Consider the following 15,898-nt stretch of genomic DNA (forward strand, 5'->3'; position numbering starts at 1 on the left):
TGTGTATCCAGCACTCTCCCTTAATGTCTGTGATTCTACATGTAAAGAAATCAATGATATGTTTGTTAAATTTGTATGGAAGAATAAGCACCACCATTTGAAAAAAGCTTTGCTTTCTGGTCCTAAAGCTAAAGGGGGTTTTGATCTATTAGATTTTGTGGATTTAAATTATACTTTTAAAGTTAAATGGTTAAAGGAATGCTCAAAAGCCCCAGATTCATTATGGAATTTTATTCATAATATATTCAAGAAGGTTGGAGGTCTCAAGTTCTTACTGTCTTGTGATTACAGTATTTCTAAATTACCAGTTAAGATGTCAAAATTTCATCAACAAGCTCTGTTAGCCTGGAAGCTATGTTATTCACACAACTTTTCACCACATAAATCTATCATTTGGAACAATGAGTATATTATTAAAAGGAACAAATCATTGTATTTACAAAACTGGATAGATAATAATATCATCTACTTAAAAGACTTATTTAGTCCTAATGGTCAACTTCTTAGCTATGAAGACTTTCTTACACAGAAAACTTTCCCTGTAAAATTTAAAGAATTTAGCTCAGTAATTAACTCTATTCCCAGTGGAATATTAGAATTAATGAAAAGCTATGTAGAGCAAAATGTACAACGCATTACTCCTCACATTCTTTACATAAATGGTATTGACATTCTAAGCAAAAAATGTACTAATAAACATATCAGAGAATGTTTCTACAATGCCAAAAAAATAATACCTAGAGGGAAATTTTTCTGGAATGCTATTTTTATGAATATTAATTGGCAAAAGGCATGGCTTGTTCCTTTTAAATTTTGTGTCACAAATAAAATTAGAGAATTACATCTAAAAATATTACATAACATATACCCATCTAAGATGTACATTTCAAGATTTCTTGATATTGATAACAAATGTACTTTTTGTAAAAATGAACTTGAAAATGTAACCCACTTGTTTTATGGTTGTTCATACAGTATTGCATTTTGGAAAGAACTTGAGAATTATATATTATGTAAAACAAAACACAAAATCAACATTTAGGGGAAGAACATTATCACTTATTTTGAATACAAAGAAAAGAAACTATGTACTATAATAAACCTTTACATTTTGTAAGTTTCATATCCATAAATGTAAATTCCAGAATTCCTCACCATCATTTAAGTTGTTTTTGATAGAGGTGGATTTTTATTTTAAGTCTCTTAAATTAATTACAAACAAAAAATGCATATCAGTAATGAACATTCATTTAGAAATTTTTAATGGATAATATGTCACTAGAACTATTTTTGTCATGGGATACAAATCTGTCACAAGTTTATTTTTCTTTATTGGTAACTTGATTTTTTTTATTTTTATTTTTATTTTTTTATCTTTAACGCATTGTATTGTTATTATTATAACGAATGTGAACTGGAAAGACTGAAATGTTGTTATATATATATTTTTTTAACTAATAAAAAAAATAAAATAAAAAACGTGGCTTTAGGGTTAAGGTTTATATCGCCGCCTGCTGGCGTGGCATGCTCTTGACCGCGCTTGATTGCGTGTTTTTTTTTACAGTCTATGGTTTTGGTTTTTACGTTTTCATGTAGACGGAGACCGAGCATGTGTGGACGGGATTTTTTTTTAAAAACGCTGTAGGAAAAACCCCGGTTATAAAAATACCCGTGTCCGTGTGGACATGGCCTAAGGAATTAGATCGAGATGCCTGTGTGTTTTGTACCCAAATGTGACCATTCAAACACAGGCATGTTTAGCGGGATCCGTGTGCTAGTGGTGGTGACGTATATCAAACGCGTCGAAAGCAGCGAAGAGTTGTAGTCCACAACATAGACATAATAAATACATTATTATGTCTATGGTCCACAAAGTGCTCTCACAAAGTCTAACCGTATGAAAATTCTACCCGCTAAATTGTAGCATTCTTTACACGAAAAATTATATAAAAAATTCACAGACAACATATTTTCACATTCATTGCAAAATTCAAATGGGATTAGAAAATAATTATTTTCTCTCATTCACTTGCATTGACGATTTTTCAACCTAGAGGTCCAGCGGGGAGCGGGGCAAGCGGAAGGGGCGGGACTTACCAGCTCCTTAGTGGTAAGGACTTTTAATTTGAAATAAAACCTGTAACTGGTTTCCCGGATGTAGGTGCACACAAACAAATTGTCATTATATGCTATGATTATATGCCGACTGTATTGGATTTAGTGCTTCTACTCTATTTTAAAACCTTTACTTGTTGGTATTTGTGCAGTCTTTTAAGCAGCATGGATTGATTCGATGGATAAAACGCTCTGGATATTTATCGAGATGTGTGCGTGTCAGTAAAATGTGATTTGTTTGCAGAATGATTAGTTAACGGTACAGTTAGTCGTGCTCTCCACGCACAACAAGCGGTTAACACTAGGTCAGTTTCAAATCTCTTATTAGTTTGGTGCACTGTTGCAAGTTAATTACTACATCTAGACGAGATTAGTTTAGCCACAGCACGAGAGCGCGATGAGAGATTTGGTTACTGAGACGCCGCTCTGCTCAGGCTACAGATATAACGTTAGTAAATGAGTAAAGATAGAGCTAGCCGTCACTCAGAGCTGTTGTATTGGTGCTGTGGATGAGTAAGGCTTAAATATGTGTCAGGTTAGTGGTAGTTTTCGTGTAAAGAAAAAAACTGTGCAGGTAATGCTGGCTGATTCAGATGTGGTGGAGCAGCCCAGAGTCCTGTCATCGGTAACTGAGCAAGTGAGTTTTATGGTTTACTTGAGCTATAAAAGGTCAATGGCCAATATAGATATCCAAGTTAATAAAAAGGAAACACGTTTATATATTTAGGCATTCATGTGGTCAAACATTTTTTAAAAATGTTTGAACAATTTTCAACACAAACTTTGTTTGGATATCTCGAAAAATGAAAAAAGGTCTTGTAGCCATAAAAGAGGAGATAAACTGTTAAAAAATAGTTTTAGATAAGATAATTATATATATAAAGACAGCTCATTTTCAATAAATTCTGGATGCATTCGATAAATTAGCATTGCAATAGTGTAAATTGTGATCACTGTTTTAAGCATTATTTTTATATTCTTTTAAAGGGATAATTCATCCTGTCTTCATCTACCCATCCTCATGTCGTTTCAAACCTGTTAGATTGACTTTCTTCTGTGAAGCATACAATAATATAAAAATAAAGAAAAATTACATGGAAAATTATTTATAAAAAAAATGCTGCAATGTTCCATAAATAATAAGAATTGTCAATTTTGATTTCATGTTGACTTAAAAGTAAAACCTACTGCAATATTTTAATGACAGGAGTGACAGAAGCAGGCTCCCCTCTCATGGATGTCTGCAGCAAGAACTCCAATCGCACCGCCCCAGTGAGTGAGGGGGGACCCAGGAGAGCTGATGTGCCCCTATGCTCTCGGACCAATGGTTGGAGTTGGCCCCCACACCCTTTCCAGCTCCTGGCCTGGCTGCTTTATCTCTTCTTTGCTGTCACTGGCTTTGGCGTATTTGTGCCTCTGCTCCCCACACACTGGATCCCAGCCGGATATATTGTATCCTTGTTTTAGTGTTTATGTGGCCTGCAAAGAAGCTGTTCCTGTTCACATCTGTGTGTTGTTGTTATTATACAGGTCTGTAAAGCTGTACCCTCCCTTATCAGTTGGAACCTTGTACAGCTCTATGTACATTATATACAGTCTTATCAAGTTATCAGTCTTTAACGTAGAGCTCAGTGTACAGGGATTACATTTGTCTGTCACCTCTTCATGCACCTGATGGCCGTCTCCATCGACCCTGCAGATTATAATGTCCGAGCTAAGAGTTATAAAGGACCCATGCCGGTATTTGACCACACCAAACATGCACACGTCATCGAGAACTGTCACTGCTACCTCTGTGAAGTAGATGTGTAAGTACAGACAAGCGGCTGTCTATTTCTCTATTGTTATGCAGGTATGTATGTGTGTAGACAATGAGAAAACCACTTCCTAGATCAGATTCAATGCATCTTTGCCCCTTTCATGCATATTTTACTGCATCAACAAGCTACAATGGACTGTGTTGCAGTGATTACCACAGGATGTCGTTTGGCATAAAAAAAGCCCTCTTAACCGTAGTAAAATTATTGTAGTGTACACCCTCTGTTTTATTCAACCTTATTTCTTTAATAATATGGCTACAGTAGGAATATGATAAGAACAAGACCGGCCACCATATCGGTATCGGCCGATATACACTCACCTAAAGGATTATTAGGAACACCATACTAATACTGTGTTTGACCCCCTTTCGCCTTCAGAACTGCCTTAATTCTACGTGACATTGATTCAACAAGGTGCTGAAAGCATTCTTTAGAAATGTTGGCCCATATTGATTATAGGATAGCATCTTGCAGTTGATGGAGATTAGTGGGATGCACATCCAGTGCACGAAGCTCCCGTTCCACCACATCCCAAAGATGCTCTATTGGGTTGAGATCTGGTGACTGTGGGGGCCATTTTGCTACAGTGAACTCATTGTCAAGTTCAAGAAACCAATTTGAAATGATTCAAGCTTTGTGACATGGTGCATTATCCTGCTGGAAGTAGCCATTTAGAGGATGGGTACATGGTGGCCATAAACGGATGGACATGGTCAGAAACAATGCTCAGGTAGGCCGTGGCATTTAAACGATGCCCAATTGGCACTAAGGGGCTTAAAGTGTGCCAAGAAAACATCCCCCACACCATTACACCACCACCAGCCTGCACAGTGGTAACAAGGCATGATGGATCCATGTTCTCATTCTGTTTACGCCAAATTCTGACTCTACCATCTGAATGTCTCAACAGAAATCAAGACTCATCAGACCAGGCAACATTTTTCCAGTCTTCAACTGTCCAATTTTGGTGAGCTCTTGGAAATTGTAGCCTCTTTTTCCTATTCTTTAATAGGAAAAAGAGGCTACTAACCTAACCTAAAAAAGGTTTTCCTAACCTTTCTTCTGCTGTTGTAGCCCATCCGCCTCAAGGTTGTGCGTGTTGTGGCTTCATAAATGCTTTGCTGCACACCTCGGTTGTAACGAGTGGTTATTTCAGTCAAAGTTGCTCTTCTATCAGCTTGAATCAGTCGGCCCATTCTCCTCTGACCTCTAGCATCAACAAAGCATTTTTGCCTACAGGACTGCCGCATACTGGATGTTTTTCCCCTTTCACACCATTCTTTGTAAACCCTAGAAATGGTTGTGCGTGAAAATCCCAGTAACTGAGCAGATTGTGAAATACTCAGACTGACCCATTTGGCACCAACAACCATGCCACGCTCAAAATTGCTTAAATTACTTTTCTTTCACATTCTGACATTCAGTTTGGAGTTCAGGAGATTGTCTTGACCAGGACCACACCCCTAAATGCATTGAAGCAACTGCTATGTGATTGGTTGATTAGATAATTGCATTGATGATAAATTGAACAGGTGTTCCTAATAATCCTTTAGGTGAGTGTATGATCATTTATAATGTTATCGGCCCGATAAGAAAATGTGGCCGATATATTTAAAACCGATAAATAATGGATTATTTCCTTCAGTTGAGACACTTAAGATGCGCACTGTTCGCCATTATGCTTTTGAATTGCTTGAAATATGATTGGAATCCCTTCGAAAAAGGAAAATACAGTTAAGTGCAACGTGCAGCGCAAGTCTGTCATATAGGCTACACAAAATTATAATGAGAACATTATAATTGTGTGCTTGAGACATTGATTTTAATGGTGAGACTTTTGTTTTTGAAATCAGGCTCTCAAAAAATTTATAAAAGTTGGATTTAGATTTATCGGCCAATATATCGGTTATTGGCTTTCAAACATAAAGAATTATCGGTTATCGGTATCTGCCAAAATGCAACACAAATTGTGTTCAAGCGTGCAACTTTTTCAAACAACTCTTCTATTCTGTCCCACAACCTGTAAATTTGTACTTTCCAGGGGCCCTAAATCAAAACACTGTAGTGCGTGTAATAAGTGTGTGGCAAGCTTTGACCACCACTGTCGATGGTTGAATAATTGTGTGGGCAGCAGAAACTACTGGTGAGTCCTTTTCACTTCTTCTCTGTCTGTCATTGTGTGTGTTCGTTTTCCACGTTCTGCCGTTTCCATGGATAGATATTTTAACTGTGTGAGTCTTCAAGGCAGATCCTGTGTCAAACTATTCAGAAAAACGTAACATTCAGAATAGCATTTTATAGTGTAAGTCACTATAGACCACTTTTGCGCCTACGTCACAGCGCTAGCTGGAGGCAAAACAAAGTGAAAACTGGGGGCGGCCAATACAAACCATCACAGATTCGGCTACATAATAAGGAGCTTAAATTATTACTATTATTATTAAAGGGGTCATATAATGCCATTTTTGTACGAGCTAATATGATTCTTTAGGGTCTACATTCAAAGTTTGTAATATACTTTAATTAAAAATTCTCATTAGTATTGTAAGAAAACACTTATTTTACCTGGTCAAAAACAGCTCTGTTTTCAGCACGCCGTTTCAGTGCATATGACTTTAAATGATCATGAGCTTTGCTCACTCCGCCCCTCTGTTCTGTGAGCACGTTTGTAACACAATAACCGTAACGCGTTGTTCATTATAAACGTGGGATTATGAATTATATGGAGAACGTCGTTCATAGAAAACATGCCGTAATGTACCCTGAGTGTAAACCTTAGACTCATTCATCGTGAAGCGATTTGCAAAGATATAAATATTAATATAAAGGTTAATAAAATGTTACAGTCACTTCAGTTGTTCTAGAGGTTCAGCAGGAACACGAATAGCTGGTACCGATCCTTTATTCAGGAGCAGCTTCTTAGCAAAACCAGCTTTATACTGACCCTCGTTTATAAAGCAGTCTGCTGAGAAATGATTCGCGCAAACATGAAAGCATTGATGTTGCTCGTGGGGAATATTCCCTTCGAAAACAAACTCAGCCACTGCTTTTTCAGCGGTTCGGATTTAGGAACATCAAAATGACTGCTGTGTTCGTTATTACACCCAAGAACAGAACACCACAATCGCTTAGACGCCATTCTGCTCATAGACAGTGCTCCAGCATATCAACAATGACCGCGCCGGTCCTCGCAGACTATGCTTGACAGCTGGCTCACGAGCGAGGGCGGGTCTGTGATGAAATGCGCCTGTCAATCAACAATCGCGGGAGGGGCGTCCGACCGTGTGACGTCACACGGTCGAACGGCTCGATTTGAGGCAGGGGAAAACATATAAGGAGATTAAAACAAAAACACTGGATGGATTTTTATCATTATATGATGGTTGTGTACAGGCACTGCCAACACACATTTCAGTACAATCAACTTGAAAAAGTGCATGTACCATTATATGACCCCTTTAAATGTCATCTTGTTGTGTTGTTTGGTGCAAGAATCGCTTACAGGCTGGATTGAAATTTTATCGCATAATGTTTTCTAAATTATTGTGATTATTTGTGAATCATCTATGATTGTATACATTGATTGTTGTGATATATTGTGATAGACTTTTTGAAGAACCCCCCCCCCCCCCACTTTCAATTCTTTTACTTCAATGAAAGGTTTGATTTTTGCTCTTTAAAAAAAAAAAAAAATATCAAAAGGATTAACAATGCAGATTTATTTGCTTTACAGCCGTCTTTGATCATATTTACCAAGGGGGCAAATAATTCTGACCACCGCTATATGTAATGTTTTCTCAAATGGAAGTCATAAGGCAATCGTGAGATCAAGTGCTGTTGCTTAGCATCACATACAAACATTCTTTTCGTTTTATTTGCAATGGCAGACCTTTGGGATGCTTACCAATGAATCAGTCAAATCATGTATTTTCATTAATTGACTGAATATATGTACAGTCAGTGTGAATAAAATCATTATGGCATAACTTATGTATCTTTATGTACAAGCGGCATGACATCCACAAATTCACCTTTATAGACATAAAATAGCATTTACTCTAAATATGATCTCTTTAAAGGCCTGAAGATTAATGTATTTGCTAATTATTTCTCTTTCTTTCTTTTTCTATTCGTGACAGGCTTTTTCTCAATAGTGTGATTTCTGCTCTCCTGGGGATTTTTTTTGTTGTAGTTATTGCTAGTTATGTATTTATAGAGTTCTTTTTGGACCCATCAAAACTTCGATCTGACAAGCACTTTCAACAGGGTAAGAGGTGTTTTGTGTGTTTGAATGTACTAAAATTGGGCCCATTACACACAACAACATATAATACAGTACACTTTCTCAGATAATGTGATATTTCTGTCCATGTGTCAATGTTGTCATCCTCTTTATTTCTCTTTGTCTTTTTGTCTGCAGTTAGGAATGAATCTGTGGTGTGGTTTGTGTTTCTGCCGGTGGCTCCAGTCACTACAGCAGGTCCAGCCATTCCCGCTCTTGCAGGAGTCACCATTGCTCTGGGCCTACTGTCTGCACTTTTACTGGGCCACTTACTCTGCTTCCACATATACCTCAGTGAGTAGTACACTCATCTACCTAACCTACCATTTTAAAAGTTTGAGGTTTTTTGAAAGAAGGCCTTTTAAAACGGTAACATTGTGAAATATTAATGCAATTTTTATATAGTTTAAAAGGTAATTTATTCCTGTGATGGATCCATTATTCCAGTCTTTGGTATCTCAAGGAGATCATTCAGAATTTTTTTTTGTTATTTTGGTGCAAAATGAACATTTCTTATTACAGGGTTCCTACGCAGTTTGGAAAAGTATGCAATTTTATTTGATACAAGCAGTGTTTTCATGGCAAAAGTTTAGTGATCCTTTTAGTTATTGTCGAACACACTTAAATAAATTCAAGCCCCACATTTTCATCATTCAATGCTCTGTCTTTTACCATAAGCGAGTCTCTTTTGAACTTTACTAATCAATTGTGCGTGTTCCATGTGCATGCAAGAGCATGTTATCACTTTGAGAAAACCAATCAATAAAAAAAACTGAGAAAATAATATTTACAGATGACTGTACTATGTATGAACAGCCAGGGACGGATTATGGCGATGATGTGCCCTGGGCACGGATGTCTCAAAGGCCTCCTTCACCAATTTTTTGGACAACGGTGTTGCACCTGTATGCACAGGCGCCACAATAGGGCAGGCAAGCCAGGCATTTTAAGGGGACCCCCGAGGGCTGATAAGTTATCAATTAGAAATGTTAATATACAGACGCAGCAACATCTCTGCATTCCCCTTAGTGTGGGGCCCCTCTCTCGTTACGCTCGTTATGCTTTTACCTTTTTCAAACTGGTGCAGCGCTTACTCGCGGTAGGTAGAAAATGCATGATTTGATTTGTTAAACATGAAAAGGACTTATCCGTCTGGCATGGCAGCTCGCTCTAACTTTAACCTAGATTAATGCATATCCAAAGTGTTTGTGCGGAGTGTGCAGCGCGCACTGCATGGCAGGCGTCGGCGCGAACACTTGCATGTTCCTATCAACAGTGGAAACAACTTGAAATACTCAATCTTTTCTGGTCATAGGCCTATACAGAAAAGAATAATGCATCAGTCGCAAGTAGCTACTTTTATTTTTGTAAACTCACAATAACAAGAAAATGTTGTGCTTTTGTAAAATAAAATAAAACAAACAGGGCGCGCTTTCATGGTCTCTGTGGCGTGAACTGGAGCGCGTCTCAAAAATGAACTGAAACACAGTGTATAGCCTCACAGACATGATGAATATTTCTATATAAAGCTTGAAATGTCCACTTTTAAACGAAAAAATTAGAATCGAAAGCAAATACCGGCTGATTAGGCTGATATGATATGAAAGGTGCATTTCTCTCTTAAGGCACATCCACTTTACAGCGGAGATATAGATATGTTTGCAGCCGACACTGATTTAATTTTTTTTTTTTATTTATTATTAAACAATAAAAATGCCTAGTTTTTTTCCCCCAGACATATATTATCATTAGCCTGCTTTTTACCGGTGCTTTGCGGCAATATTTATGCATGCGCTTGCTTGAGCGCGGAATAGGCTATATGCCTCCATGCACAGAAATTAATATTAACGTGAGATTAGTCGACTAATTGCTTAAATGAATGACTACTAGTCGACTAGAAAAATCTTTAGTCAATGGCAATTATAATCAATGCATTTAGGCTAGTTGACATTTATTTAATTAGTAATTCTAGTATCCAGGTCTTTACGTTAAATTAGTTGAGTTAACAATTACTTAATGAACTAAAATAATAAAACAAATATTAAATTAAGATGCTATATAGCATAGCTTGTTCCACCACAAAAGACACTTTTTAAGGTGACAATCCGTTACACATTTGAAGATTTACTGTATCTTGAAGATTGTTGTGTTGTATTTTATCTTCTGTTATAAAGATGAAGATTGACATTTCGTTAAAAAAATATCCCCATAGGCTACTATTGTAAAACATTAACAACTTAGCCTATGTTCTGTTAATGTTCTGCGTTTTGACTACTTTTTGAATTTTGTATAATTATAGGCCTACATCTAGGTAATGAAGATATATCAACAAAAAAAAAATATTTTACAGTATATAAAATGGGCCTCATTGATTAATTTTGCCTGGGGCCCTACTCAGTGTTGGTTCGCCTCTGCCTGTATGCCCCATCATACAGGCAGAATGCACACAATATTCTGAGAATGCACACAATATTCTGAGAATGCACACAATATTCTGTACTTTCACACCACAAATTGGTTTATTTATATCTCACCAGTATCTATCAACATACAACATACTGCACAACATACTCAATCAAAAAGCTTCTGACCTCTCCAAATCATATCACAGGAGACAATTCCATAAATAATTTACATGTCTACATTTAGCAGACATTTCATTACATTTCATGTGTAACTGTCGTTCACCACAGGCATTTAGCTTAGAACAAAAAAAGTTGGTTTAAATTTACTTAGCTGAGGGGTATCTTTCTTGATTTTGGTAGTAATTGAGCTTCTCTTGCTTCTTTGTCCTTTTTGTGCTTTCTTTTCATTGATCCACTTGGTTGTGGTTGTAAACTCATTTTTGTTTTGGTTTTTGAGTAACCGTCTTCTACGCGTGACTTTTATATTACGCAATGCTTTTCACTTGCCTCTAGATGTCCTTCTCAACAGTGCAGCAATACATTAAAATTATTTATTTGATTTATTTACTAGTTAATACTTTGCAACTGCTAAAAAAATCACATTATTCCTAAATATTTAACACAATTTTACTGAAAATAAAAATAAAATAAAAATAATTATTTGAAAAGAATAGACACAGTAAATTTTACAGGGCCCCCTGCTGGCCCAGTGCCCTGGGCAAGTACCCAGTAGGCCCGTGCGTTAATCCGTGCCTGTGTATGAACCATTTATGTTAATTATGGTCTGAAAAATCTACAGAGAGGTTTGGAAATTTGAGTCTGGAATTTTGAAATGGAAAATGTGTAGGAACCCTGTTATAATTATCAATGTTGAAAACAGTTTTGCTGCTTAATATTTTTGTGGAAATCGTGATACATTTTTTTTTTTTTTTCAGGATTATTTGATAAATAGAAAGTTCAAAAGAACAACATTAAATTGAAATAGTTTTTTTTGTAACAATAAAACTCATTACTGTCACTTTTGGTCAACAATCAATTCATCCTTGGTGAATAAAAGCATGAATTTCTCTAAAAACAAATCTTAATACTGACCCCAAACTTTTGAAGAGTAGTGTGAGAGACACTCCCAGCAGTGCACACTTCTTCCCTCAATATTAACCTGCTACTAGACTTTTAGTGCACTCACATTCTTAATAAGCAACTGAATGCATTACAAGTCAATGCAGCACACTTTAAAAGAAATATGCATATAATTGCATTTGTCATTACAAACATATCTTTAAAGTGTTGTTTACTGCAACCAAATAATAACTACCTGCACCTTTTGAACTGCGCCAAGAGGTGCAGGTGTATTCCCCTGATGTCTGGAATAAGCAGGTTGATATCTGCCCCCATGCCAATGGTTTGGTTTGGGCTCAGGCTTTGGTATCTTAAGTCTTAATCCACAAAACAGTTTGGGCTTCTCACTGCCTTATGTTGCCTACCTTCACCGTAGATCTGTGTAGCTTAGTGCCAGCCTTGGTAACAATAACAACAAAACACCACAGGCAAGATCAGTTCATTTTCTGAAGCCTCACCGACAAAGACAATCACCCTGTAGTCAGTCTTTGGTTCTTAGGTTATTTGATGTCTTGTTGCTGTGGTTGTTATTCTAATTAAACATTTTCCTCTATGGGTTTGCCACAAGGGGGCATTCCTAGGAAATCCAGTGGCAGTAGAACTTGGTTCATAAATTTCTATCCAACCTATTTGTGAGATCAAATCAGAAATAAACATCCACATCTGCACTTAATACATTTCAGTTTTTGCCTAACTATATGATTAATATATAGATATGGTTCCTACCCTGAATGATATAAATTATGTGATGTGCATGGGTGATATGACAGTAGACATTTTGTGTCAGATTCTGTCTCTTTCTCTCCATCTCATTCTCCTCTTCAGTGTGGAACAGACTTAGCACATATGAGTATATTGTGCGACAGCGGCATCGACAAGAGGCTAAAGATTCTAGAAAGCCTCCTCCAGAAAATGAATCTGGGATTCCCAAGATTAATCTCATCAAGGTACAACACAGACAAACATAAACATATTTTTAGCAAAGCAAATGGTGGTTATTTATATTTTGCTGTACTACATCATGTTTTCTTTTTGTGTCAAATAAAAAATGTGATCAATTAATATTTGTTTCCACCCACATAAAACCAAGTGTATCAATTTCCTTCTCTATTTAGCTGATTAATTAATAGTCAGATGTCACCATTTTGTTGCTAGGCCACTGAAAACAATGCTGGCTGTACACAAATCTGTATAATAATTGTGATTCTATATTAATATTTGGGGAATGCATCAAATGCACAGGTTTAGGGAACCGAATTATTATTCTAAAGCATTTTCTGGGAACACCTGTTAGTTTTATTGTTTAACATAAATTATTCATTCAAAAGTTTAAGGTCAGTAAGTACATTCAGGAAGGATGCGTTAAATTGTCATTTTAATAGACATTTAATTTGTTACAAAAAGAAATCCTAAAGAAATTGTATCACAGTTTAAAAAAAATGAAACGGCACAACTGTTTTCAACATTTATAATAATAAGAAATGTTTCTTGAGCACCAAATCAGCATACTAATAGGCCTATGTCACACTTCCTGCTTCCGGAACGCGGAGTAGGGATACAGAACTTCCGGTCAACAGTATTTCTCGATAAGGATTTAGATTATCAGCCCTAATGTCTAAACCATCCAAGGTAGACTGACCACGAGCTATGACGTTGTGAAACGAAGTTTTTTTTCTCCTGTTGAAGCTATAAGTTCGTATGAAATCAACCTTGTTTTAAGAAAAACATGTTTTATCCGCGATCTTATGAAAAAAAAACTACACTACCCACAATCCTAAGCGTAGCAGCAACGTCTGCTGATTGGTCCAACTCGCTGTTACCATAGAAACGTTTACCTTACTGGCGAACGGCTAGAGCTACCCGCAGCTGTTGTTGTAGTGTACCAGGTTGCTCTGCATCAGGACGTAGACAGCCATACCTCAGCTTTCATGCTTCCTCACTTGAGTTTTCATTTACCATCCGAACCACATCGTCATATGTGACTTCAGGCAGGTTGCGGAGAGATTTGGTCCAGCGATATCTATCGGACTCCACCATTGTAAAAAGATAACCGGAATATCCGTATCCCTACTAAAAGACGTACTTCCGGTCTTCATTTTTTTCATGACATAGGCCTATATAACAGTAGTTCACTATTGCATTTAAAAAATATATTAAAATAGAAAACATTGCAATAATTAGTTTTTTACTTGTATTTTTGATCAAATAAAGCAGTCTTGGTGAGTATAAGAGACTTCTTTCTAAAACATTAAAAATCTTACTGACCCCAAACTTTTGAACGGTACTATATGTATTAAGTTATTGCCTCGACTCCACACTTCCTAAACAACATTCCATAGTGGTTCAGTTTTTTTAGCCTTTGAATTAACAATATCTGTTATCAAATCTAGGCTTGTGTACTGTATTTGAATTCTGAAAACAGAGCTGCGTTGCCCACATATGTAATCATCAGGGTGGATAGCTCATGGCAACCTAATTGTTGTAACAACTAGGTTGTTAAAACAACCTAGTGTGGGGACGAAATCATCAGCACAGTTGCTTCTCAGAGCAATTAACACATTCCCAGGAAAACTACTCACCCATGCTATATACTGCCAAATCCTCACAGGGGCGGCACATTGAGCTCACACTGAACTATAGGAAATGAGCCACAGAGCGCATGATGTGTGTTCTGAAGACAGTTTGACTGCCTTGCCCTTGATAGACATTAGCACTTTGAATGTAACGCTGTAAGCAGGCATGACGGGAACATGGTGCTATTATGGAATTGTGTACTGCTCCAGGGGCTTGATTAATTGTGATTATTTTTTACAATACTTTATAAATAATTTGGTAACACTTTACAATAAGTTTAACTAACATGAACTAACTATGAGCAATACATGTATTACTGTATTTGTTAATCTTGTTAACATTAATAAATAAAAATACAGCGGTTCACTGTTTGTTCATGTTACTTCAGTGCAATAACTAATGTTAACAAACAAATACGACTTTTGATTTTAATAATGTATTATTACATGTTAAAATTACATTAACAAAGATGAATAAATGCTGTAGAAGTTGTTAATTATTAGTTCATGTTAACTAATGCAGTTAACTAATATTAACTAATGAAACCTTATTGTAAAGTTTTACTTATAATTTTATTTTATGCATGTACACTACCATTCAATAGTTAATAACTAATATTAACTCATGAAACCTTATTGTAAACTTTTACTAATAATTTTGTTTTATGCATGTACACTACCATTTTTTTTAATTAAGACGTTTATTCAATAAGGATGCATTAAACTTATTAAACTTATCAAAAGTGACAGTAAATGTCACTTTTTATACATTTTTACAAACAATCTATTTTAAATAAATGTTGTTCTTTTGAACTTTTTATTCTTATTTATAATTTATAATGAGAAGAAATGTTACTTGAACACTGAATCAGCAAATTAGAATGATTTCTGAAGGATCATGTGACACTGAAGACTGGAGTAATGATACTGAAAATACAGCTTTGCATTACAGGAATAAATTACATTTTTAAATATATTCAAATAGAAACAGTTATTTGTAATTGTGATATTTCACTGTATTACTGTTTTTACTGTAATTTTGATTAAAATGAAGTAGGCTATGTTACAAACAATATTAGCTTTTTACAATTCTGTATGCCATTTTTCAAGAATATCGTACCTAAACAGGCTGGGTTTGTAGTATGTGTGCTTTTCCTGAAGGGTTATGTAAGTTGACTCCAGCCTTTACTGAGAAGGGTGCATGTGACTTCACTGTTTCTTAAGAACTGTTTGCTTTGGCTCCTTATGTAAATTGTTGTGTTGGGCAGGGCCACCAGTTCTGTAATCACATACATGTTGCCACATACACAAGCACACATGTGCCATCGGTATCCCACACCCATAAGACACACAAACTTGCACACACATACTCTTAGATTCTACACTCCTGTTCTCAAAATGAAAAAAAGAAATAAAAATCATCCGAATGCATACTTCTGCAAATGTACCTATTGTTGTGGATTTTTATTGGACGAGGGGTTGTGTTGCTGTTGTGCGTCATATTAATTATAATGTGGATCTTAATCATATGATGCTTTTTCTGTGTACCAACTAATGTTTCATGTGGGACAACTGCTCATTTTC

General features: G+C 36.2%; 1 protein-coding gene across 3 annotated transcripts in view; it reads left to right on the forward strand.

Moving 5' to 3' along the window:
* Nucleotides 1-2,578: 2,578 nt before the first annotated feature.
* The window catches only part of zdhhc1 (zinc finger DHHC-type containing 1), a 32,065-nt gene continuing 18,745 nt past the window's right edge, over nucleotides 2,579-15,898 (forward strand). The window contains exons 1-7 of one of the 3 annotated variants that reach the window (XM_056265336.1): nucleotides 2,579-2,752; nucleotides 3,323-3,567; nucleotides 3,748-3,923; nucleotides 5,977-6,078; nucleotides 8,075-8,202; nucleotides 8,356-8,511; nucleotides 12,567-12,688. In XM_056265336.1, the coding sequence (XP_056121311.1) occupies nucleotides 3,349-3,567; nucleotides 3,748-3,923; nucleotides 5,977-6,078; nucleotides 8,075-8,202; nucleotides 8,356-8,511; nucleotides 12,567-12,688 (903 nt within the window). In that variant the 5' untranslated portion in view covers nucleotides 2,579-2,752; nucleotides 3,323-3,348. The remainder of the gene's footprint in view (nucleotides 2,753-3,322; nucleotides 3,568-3,747; nucleotides 3,924-5,976; nucleotides 6,079-8,074; nucleotides 8,203-8,355; nucleotides 8,512-12,566; nucleotides 12,689-15,898) is intronic. The other 2 variants (XM_056265334.1, XM_056265335.1) reach the window with 2 other exon arrangements.

Source organism: Rhinichthys klamathensis, unplaced genomic scaffold (assembly GCF_029890125.1).
Source record: "Rhinichthys klamathensis goyatoka isolate OS25496 unplaced genomic scaffold, OSU_Roscu_1.1 h1tg000232l_1, whole genome shotgun sequence".
In the NCBI taxonomy this organism is placed as follows: domain Eukaryota; kingdom Metazoa; phylum Chordata; class Actinopteri; order Cypriniformes; family Leuciscidae; genus Rhinichthys; species Rhinichthys klamathensis.